The sequence below is a fragment of the Rhipicephalus sanguineus genome, chromosome 7, assembly GCF_013339695.2.
Source record: "Rhipicephalus sanguineus isolate Rsan-2018 chromosome 7, BIME_Rsan_1.4, whole genome shotgun sequence".
Lineage (NCBI taxonomy): Eukaryota > Metazoa > Arthropoda > Arachnida > Ixodida > Ixodidae > Rhipicephalus > Rhipicephalus sanguineus.
The window spans coordinates 43,746,346-43,756,362 of NC_051182.1; the positions used below are offsets into that span (position 1 = coordinate 43,746,346).

Below are 10,017 nucleotides of genomic sequence, written 5' to 3' on the forward strand. Positions count from 1 at the left end.
CCCGTTAGTGTGAGCGAAAATGGACAGCAAAGTGAGATAGTTATGCAGACGTCCACATATGCGGGAAGGTCGAAGGAGTGGTAAGGTTGAAAAGCCTACGTTGTGACTGATTTTGTACGGCAGACAAAGCAAAGTTACCTTCCAGCGTAATTCCAAAGAAAAATTCTACAACAAAAATTTTGCACTATTTAAGCTCGGAAATGTGGAACAATCTCTTCCAATGAAACTTGCAGGATGGTTCTGGATCGACTGGAGAAGATGGATTAGATGTGCCTGGTGACGTGGCCATGTAGCAGCTTGGAATTGTAGCTGGGGTTGCACTAGTGTTCGCATGGCAATTTTTTCAGTAAAATAAAGAGTGCTGTAATGGTTATATTGAACACCTTGCTGTAAAACCAGATGGTACTGTTCGAGCTCTGGTGAAAGAGACCTTGGAGGCTTTTAGAGACAGCTACTCCATCTTTACATGACACATATGCACTGAATATCGTACTGTCATTGTAAAAGTGCATTGTATACTCAGGCTCTTTCTAAACGCACTGTAAATTCACATTTCGCTCTATTGTTTCATGTGCGTTTTCTCTTACTTTTTTGTTTTTTTTTCGTTCCTTTGTTTCTTGTTTTTTTGTGTCAAAGTGTTGTTGCCACTCCCCCTCTGTAATGCCTCTGGGCCTGAGGGTTGTTATAAAATGAAAATGAAATGAATAAAATGATTGAAAGCGTTCATTGAACTATACATTGGCATTTTCAAAGATTTTCAGTAAAGTTTCGAAGTTTTACAGTCGAATTTTTAAAGTATTTTGAAGGTAATTAAAATAATAAATACCGCCACAAGCGTTTTTTTTTCATGTAACCGGTTCATTGAACACGTAGCCACTGCCTTACGCAGGTTGCACCGTAATGTCTCGAATGTCCCCTGGTATTTTTTTATTATTCCGTTAAGATCACACGCACTACGCAAAACAGCAGAGTTTATTCTGGAACTAACGCGGCCACCAACGATAACACTGGAATCTTCGATGCGGCATACATAAATGCTGAAGGACCTTACCACTGATCAGACCAGTCCACGGGCACGCTCGCCGTTATCACTGTACTGCGAAGGTTGCTTGTATTTAGAGTCTTTCTTTTGCCAGGCACAAGTTCGTCCAATAAAGCGTTTCATCTTTACCGACTGCGTCCTACTTTCTGCGCCTTCAATACCACGTGAGGAGAGAGGGAGAGAGAACAACTTTATTGTCATCCGTTACAGACGTACGGAAGAGGATACTATCACTCACAGTAAAACTGGTGCATTTCATGCACCTGTACACAAATCGTCCATGCAAATCCATGTGGAGCAACCTGGGGATGTTGCTACAATAAACATAAGTGAGACTTCTCCACTTTAGATTTACGTAGCCGCCGTGTGGTCGAGTGACCATATACAAATGATATTAATGGGAAGTTCTCATTAATATTGTGTCTAACAAAGAAAAACGAGCCCTTAACAGCCCTCTTCCTTCCTTCATATACAAATGATGGTATATCCGCAGTCTTTCCTAATGTCTCATACTTTTTGTGCCATCTAATACACAGCACAAAACTTGTCGCTGCTCACTCACTACCTTGCACAGGAAAGTGATAGCGACCTTCATATTGGTGTGGTGGGAACGCCAGGGAACAGCTGCGCATATTAACCATGCCTCCGATTCTTTATTTTCTCTATGAAGCTTTTTACACAACCATTTGCGTGTTTGCGTGCCCCGAAGAGCGCAGCAGCGTAACTTCGGGTCGCGGTCATATGCAGGAGGCACAGGTTCCTTGAGCCGAGACGGCGTCATACCACAGCCAAATTTTTCAAGGAAACGAATAGGTTCTGCCAGGCGTTCCATAAGTATTGCTATTGTCGTAGCGTCAATGGTTGGCCTGTTTCACTGAAAGAGGGGGGGGGGGCGTAGTTACCTCCAGCCCGTTCCGCTTCGCGGGTCTCAATTTCCTGCCAACTTTGCTATTACAAGAACCACAGTGGATAGTAACGTGCCGCTCTAACAATGACGTGATACGTGACATTTCGGCTCAGGTAACGCGCCTTTCCAACATATGACCGAGACAGAAAATTCGGCTACGTCGCTCTTTAGCGAACGGTAACGCGTTCTACTTCGACAGCGCAATGCTCAATTTTCACAAACTTCCCTAACTCGCTACTCGCCTCTGTAGCATAGTGGACAAGATGTTGCTCTGACAAACCCCAGGTTGCGGGTTCAATTTTCTCTGGAGGTGAATGCAGATCCAAACTCTTTCCACACCTCGAGTCCTATAGCACTTCAGGTCTGTTTCTCCGCACTGCACTCTCTGTGGAGATTCGCCCGCCACCTTAAACCGCATCCTCCTTGGCTGCACTCCTAATGCTCCCCCCACACCTTTTTTTTTTCGCGCGCCTGCTCTTCTGTCCGCTTTCCTTTCCATCTTTCTTTCCCTTTCCGCCTCCCCTAAGTGTAGGGTAGCAGACTGGATGCTTCAATTTTGGTTGACCTCCCTTCATTATTCTCATTTTATTATCTTTCTCTCTCCCCCCATGGAGACGGCCCGCCATATGAACATGTTAGGAATGACAGGTCTCCAGTAGAAGCCATACCTATTTGAATTTCGGTGTGGTATTTACAGAATGAATAGCGGACAATTGTGGATGAATAAGTACACCGCCGAAAGGCACGTAGGAATGAAAGTCCCGTGTTCACTTGGTCGATGCAATTATTCATTGGCAATTTGTCGCTCTTATTCTAGACTAGGCATATTATGTGTGATATATCCCAGGCCGAAATGGTAACTGCTTTTATGCAGACCACTCAGCAAAACTGATTTTATAACTCAAATATGTAAAAACTTACATTTCCTTGGCGCACGTGAATGTTAATATACGGTGGAAAACACGTGTTATCAAGAATTGTGCTTGCCTGAAGCCTAGTTACACCTTTTCAGAAACAGGAGCTCTTATTTTATTCAAATAGAAAATAATTAAATGTCTTTCTGCTATCGCAAGAACCAAAGACCAGTGTAACTGGGAGAAGTCCAGTAATGTGGTACCAAACCTCACACTTAGTCTATCTTTTACTGCGCTGCCCCCAGGCTACTGGTGAACCGCCTACGTTCATGTGCCTCTAGGAACTTCATTTCGTCAGCTGCGGAAACTCGGCTTCGCTCAATTTAAACGCCGAATCTGTTTTTCTGCGACGCTTGGTTTCAGCTCTCGCATCAGGATCGGATCGCTGCTGCTGCATTCGCTGATTAGCTTCTCCACGGTACTGCAGTCCAGAAGCTTGTTCCTCTGTAGTAATGACGGTAGTTTTCGCCAGTGCTAAGCAAACGCCACGTCACTGTTTTCTCCACTGCTAGAAATATGGCCTGCATCACACGTACTCTCCATCTCGCATCCGCTGTCCTCGAGTTCGGCGAAGCTGCGCAAGACAGAATGAAAAACCAAGCCAGGTTTTCACAGCTTAGCTGTAAGGTTGTTTACCTGCGAAAACCAGCAGCAGATTTGATTTCTGCTGAAACGAACGTGTTTTCCTGATTCCACTGTGCATACAGGCATGTGCCGAAAAATTAGAGAGCGAAAAATTATGTACTGTCTTCGTGCATTTCTCCTGAAGTCTTTCGTCGTTGCAAACTGAACTTTTGACACATTATGCCTCAACTCAGTGCCCTCATGTGCATTTAAAGGCTACTATACAGAGATTTGCAGGTTCAGTTCAGTTTATCTATAAGTTTTAGAAAAAAAATATTCAAAAAATTTAAAATGAATCGCGAATGTATTTTATGGCACAATTTATAATTTACTATCGCTAAAAGGTCCTTGTGGAATAATTCTGTGAGCTTCATTTTCAGAGATTATGTAAATAAAATAGGTGAAACAAGGGTATTTCAGAAAAGGACGTTGGAATGTATTGCTGATAATATTATCAGCTTAAATCATCAACAACAAGGTCGCATGCTTGTCTTGAAAATTTGCGAAGCAGTCAACATGCATGAAGTAAGTGATACATTTGTGTGAATTTGTGAAATCTAGGCATTCAATTTTACACTTCCTCATCCAGAACGCAGGAACGACGTCGTCCAGAGTGCTAATATACGTGCATTGTGCAATACGCTTTACTGCAAGTCCCATAAGAACTAGAAGACTAGAACAGTGATAAAGCTCAGTGTGGCATTTCTGGGACCTTATTATCTCTTCTTGATTTATACGTGTTATGGACTAAAACCTTTGTTGTGTTATAAATTAGCCCAGGCTAGTTCGCTACTAGGCAATAGGCGGTTTGTGCGCAACACTACGTTGAAATGATGCTGTAAATACATCCCTTGGAACGTCTTTTTCCCTCCTAAATGCACGTACCCAAAGTGTAAGACCCCGATTGTATGTTATTTTAAAAGCAATGCCATTTTATTTGCTGGTATTTATAATATTTAAAGCCACTGCTCTCCCTTGAGCCCCATATCATTGCAGTAAAGTAGGAAGTGCAATGCCACTCCTAAGTAACTGTAACGGTTAAAGCATCGTTATGAATGTTTTCTTCATAGCGATTTTTTTTTGCTTTAGGAAATAATGCTAATACGTAATTGTTATTTCTATGTATTCAGGGTTGGCCATTCAGTGGGGTCCTATCGGAGAAGTCGGCGTATTCCACGAGACCATGGGCACGGACGCGGAATTTTATGGTCTTCTGCCACAGCCAATAAATTCTTGCATGGCGGTGATGGACTACTTTCTAAGCCAAAAGCAGCCAGTCGTCTCGTGCTTTGTCAAGAGCAGCCAGTCATCGACGCCGGACAGCAAGGATAAGCGGGATCTTGTTGAGAGCGTGGTCCACATACTTGGTGAGTTTGCGTGGCTTTCTATGTAAGTCTGTTGTGATTGTAAATCACGTACTCACGAATGCTGTAAACCTTCATTGGATGTTATAAAGAAACGTCATCGATACGTATCTTAGGTCCGCCTACTCTCGACAGTCCGCCTCAGTTTTTAAACTTGAAGAGTAACGTTTTTTTAACATTAAGAATATTCTAAGTTAACACATTGCCCATAAGTAAAAATGATAGTAGCTTTAGCCGCTCCTTTTATTGCTTCTTATGACAAAAACACAGTCAAAGTAATGAACTCCCATTCTGAAGAGAGTGCGTCATAATGTACTACGAAGAGTTACCACAATCAACGAAGATATGGTTGCTTTCATATATACCACCACTGCACATAATCTATTACATCTAACATATTAAGCTAGCAATTCCTTGGCCAAGAAGGTGGTACGCGTCAAAGGCTAACAGCGTGGAAAATACAGATACAAATCAGAGGAACTGATTTGTATCTCTATTGTATCTCTACAGCAATGCAAGAGAACAGCCATAAAATGCAGGGCTGGCAAAGATACTCTTGAAACTGTATCGCTATACCATAAATCATACTGGGGCAAACAGTATTTGAGATTCAGATACAACATGCTGTCACGATTATTGTATACAATGCGATACTTTCTGATTGTATCTTAAGCCGCTTCGGTACATTCGCAAATTTGTTATTATAGATCTCTGCCTATTGTTCAACGTTAAGCTTCATGATTTTTGTTAATTAGGTGCTGCGAAGTACGTAATTATTGCTGTCAACCGCCCATTTGTCTAAGATATCAAAACGAACTCTTTTTTTTTTGGCTGCACAGTTAACATTTCTATATAATTATATGGAAAATTTAACTGTCGTTCTTCTACTCAGTTCCAATTTTTAAAAAATCTTCTATGTCCCTGCTCGGAGGTATCCAGCGGAAAGGTGTAATTCATTTTGCAGTCTTACACATGCAAAACAATGAGAATCGGCGCAAAGTTCCTCCCCGATGTGACGCATAGACATTTCTTGACATTGAAGACCCGCATTAAAAACGTAATCGTGATCATCTTTACCTAAACGCCGGTTGCAACTGCCGTGACAGATCAAGGCGGTGTTTTGCGCCACTCTTCAGTCTTGTGCGTGCAAGCATGTGAACCGCCATTACTCTTTGCAGCCGGGTATCTAGGAGCGCGACATGAAGAATTCCGCAAGTGGAACTGTGTAGAAACATCACTGCCTCTAAATTTTCAACACACCCATGGCCACTTACGGAAGTCACTAAAAAGTTCATTATTAAATCTTAGTCAATTTCGCAGCTTACAGCGATAATTACCTTATTCAGTCGTATGTGAGTGAGTCATCGCACTTTGTGTCTACCTGGATACATAAGTTATTTGGAAAGGTGGTTTTCACGTACCTTCTAGTGCTGACTTTTAAGAAAACTATAAAGCTTAATTGTGCTCATCCTGTATATTGTAGCATCAAACGTCCATGCACACAATTATTTCTTGAAAATTTCTTAACTGAGGCCAATTTTATTCCATTTGAATGAAATGTCTATTAGTATCTCAAAAGCTTTGTAATACTTGCTCAAACTGTATTAGTTTCTTTGCTATACAACTTATTGGGGCTGCGTTAGCTGCTAAACATGACAGCTCATTATATCCTGCGCTGTACGTGGGTCTTGCTCATTGAATTCATAGTTCCTGCTCTACATCCTACTCTACATGCTGACTAGCTAGCGGGTTTCTATCTAAATGCAAGCACTGCATAAGAAGCCTCCGCGCGATGGCGAAAATGCCGGTGAGGAGTTCTACCTTGCCCTTTAAAAGATCACTGCTTACGCAATGGTGGGTCACCGGACCGGCGTACAGCAGCAACAACAATGACAGCGACATTTTTTGACGCCTCGTGTACATGGAGGGCATAAACCTGCAATGACATTTCATGTCCTAATGATCTCCTGGCGTATATGTGCGTTAGCGATAGACTCACTAACGTGCAACCTATAAACAGTATTTCTCCTACGAGAGAACATGTACAGCTCAGAAACGACTCAGGGGCATTCTATAGTTCACATAGCGTTGCAGGACACCGCCGCTATAACATTATTGTCACTTAACACCTGTTGAAATTGATTGATTATTTACCTGTTTAGTAGCAGTAACAATTTAGGCAGATCTAAAAAAAAGGAAAAAGATTTATCACAGTAAAATAGAAAGGTGGTTGTCAGACAATGACAGCGAATAAGCACAGAAACACGAAACAGCCGCCACCCATAATACCTATGAGAAATAAGCATGAAGTAGCGCTTGATCACCTGACAAGATTAGATTATGGAAGCTTCACTGAATATGGAAAATACAATAAACCAGCTCGTTCGGACGCTCACGACAAAATGTTGCCTTTGATACCACAATGTTTCTAGAATGCCCATGCAAAACATATTTAAGGCGGCTGATAATAGTTTCCCTTATTATAATTCAAACTCAATTTTGCTATTTTACAAAGTAGTAAACAGAATTTTTGTTACTGTGTACAACGGACATGCCTGAATAATTATGTATATATCTCCAACATCCCTCTGAGACGACGGCAAACTCGAGTGAAATGTAAATGATCAAAAAGCAGCAAAAATGGCGCAAACACTTGAAAGTGTGAATGAAGCCGAGCAGCTTATTTTCGCAGCACGTCGCAAAAGACATATTGCAGTGAAGAGACGGGGAAAAATCAATACGCGATTAAGGTAATGAATGGGATCGCAAAGAAGGATAGCTAAGAAAGCACGTATGATTCTAAACTCTTTTTGAATAAGATAGCAGGAAGAAAAATCTGGCAGATCTCACGCACTGTGGGAATAGATCTGATGCGAAGCAGCTACTAGAGAGATGCATACATCGCTTTGTTTCTCTTTGAGGAAAATGAAGTCATTCATATCATGACATCTAGTTCACTATATATCCCATGTTTTTCATACATGCCTGCATTACAATGTTTTATATAATGAAACGTGTGATCTGGTATATACCATGCATGACCTGTCACTTGTGTTCGTCACACACACATGTCATGCCATACCAATTTTGGTGTATATCTAGTTGACAAAACGGCTCGAAGCGCACCAAAACAGTCTCATGTAAATGATCTCGTACATGACACGCAGCATTAAGGATTTGCGTGTTCGGACCTGTCATTTCTCAGATAGCACACATGGTGTAGAAAACGTAAATTTTAGGGATAAATGGGATAAAACGGATTCTAAATCAATTTCGACGTTTTGAAAACGTCAGAGAAAAGCCGTATTATATCTGTTTTTTGGTTACGTCTAGAAAACGCACTTTTTAAGACCATTTTTGTCTGCAACGTTTTGTACAAAGATATTTCATGGCGTTTGTTGGATTCTAATCGAGTTTCTTCGTTTTATAAACGTCTTGTTTGTGACGTCTAGAAGACGCACTCTATAAGACGTTTTCTCGCCCAGCAGCGGATCGAGCAATTTAGTCCATGCATACATGGGCATGCCTGAACCACCGAATTGAAATTTGAACTCGAGCCAGTGCATGCCATCTCTCATTGCGATAAAGAATGTAACGCGGAAAAGGATAAAGCCGTGTGGTGTCGACATTGCATCAACAATCATGAACACTTCCAAGTTCGTTAACCTGTAAACTTCACGTAATTTACTGTAACTTGCTCGCAGCGATAACCGTTTAACCGTCTAACTTCCTCACGAAGGTCATAGCGCTGACTGTATCCACCGAGCGGCTGTTGCTTCTGCAATGTCAGTTAAGCTTACCGATTTCGCATAAGCGCTCTCATATGACTCACAGTTTCAAGCAAATGGATCTTTAAATGCGGAATGTCTCCAGATAATCGCTGATACCAATAGCGCCAAGCTTTTTTAGCACACTTATAGTATAACGTGCGCGACACATACGGGAGTCGCTGCGCTTTTTGTACTTGAAGGTAAGGTGAAACGTAGGAACATGAAATGCAAATGGATCATCTAAAGAAATGACCTTGCATGTGCGATGACAACGGCGTATTGCTCGTTGACTCTGATGCAGGCGTCAAAGATCCGTCGAAGATGAACCCTTCCGTCAGCCTCGGAGAACTCGGCATTGACTCCTTGATGAGCATCGAGGTGAAGCAACTTCTTGAGCGAGACTGCGACGTGTCCCTGTCCATGCAAGAAATTCGGCAGCTGACTGTTGGTCAGCTGTCGGACTTCTCGTTAGTCAGCTGCCGGAGTCAGCCGCCTGAAACTGAAGCTTCGGCTGAAACAGGACAAGGTATGAACTCGACGGGATACAGATGGGTGTAACTAACCACGCGCTGCGCTCACGACTCGCCTCCTCTGGCAGTGCGAACCTCGCCGTTGTTATGACGTCCACCTACGTACCTACGTATAGTAAGCAAATTCTGCGCCAGTGATTACTGGGGATGTAACGTGCACTTTCAGCAAGGAGAGCATAAGAAACATAGAATTCCGGGTGACGAAGTATGCACTTAAGACACTAAAAAACCAGACACACACGCATTAGGCGCATACTATCACCTCAATTATTTCCGTAGCAGCGACATGTTGTATACAGGTACGAGTAGAAGTGACACAGAGGCGGAAACAAAATATCTATAAAGTAACAGGCGATATGTAGCTTAGCCTACTTATATAGATGTGCCACTCAAGAAATAACGATGGGGAATATTTTTTTCTTTGTGCATTTTTGGTAGCTTTACCTTGATGGCAAGAATGTTGGGTGGTAGTTGGTTCGATTTACAGTGGCGGCGGGTACTCACCTATTTTTTTAAATAGGAAAACAAGGAACCCTGGTCTGGTGCTCCGTGCTGTGAGTACTCGTTTCTCGATAAAGTGGCCTCTCCTTTCCTCCTCTTCATTCCTGTCACTCAACGACGCTCAGCGGTCCTCCCTCGTAGGTAGCAGAAATATGCGTTTTTCTTATTCTTAAACCGCTACACACAAGTACTCGAGCGTTCTGCAGCGCATTTCGATGCAAAAACGAAGAATCAGTGTCAACACAGTATCACATTACGCTTAATCGGCTCTGTGAAAGAGCGAATGCATATCTGGCCTCCACTGCTCGTAAGAGAACGACGCTTAATGCACACAAACGTTCCTCTAGAACAAGGATCATAATGCG

The 10,017-nt window shown here is 42.3% G+C and overlaps 1 protein-coding gene across 1 annotated transcript in view; it reads left to right on the forward strand.

Annotated features, from left to right (window-relative positions):
- LOC119398657 (fatty acid synthase-like) overlaps positions 1 to 9,179 on the forward strand; it is a 144,935-nt gene extending 135,756 nt beyond the window's left edge. Inside the window, exons 24-25 of the mRNA XM_049417380.1 lie at positions 4,618 to 4,854; positions 8,923 to 9,179. Of these exons, the coding sequence (XP_049273337.1) occupies positions 4,618 to 4,854; positions 8,923 to 9,179 (494 nt within the window). The remainder of the gene's footprint in view (positions 1 to 4,617; positions 4,855 to 8,922) is intronic.
- The last annotated feature ends 838 nt before the right edge of the window (positions 9,180 to 10,017 follow it).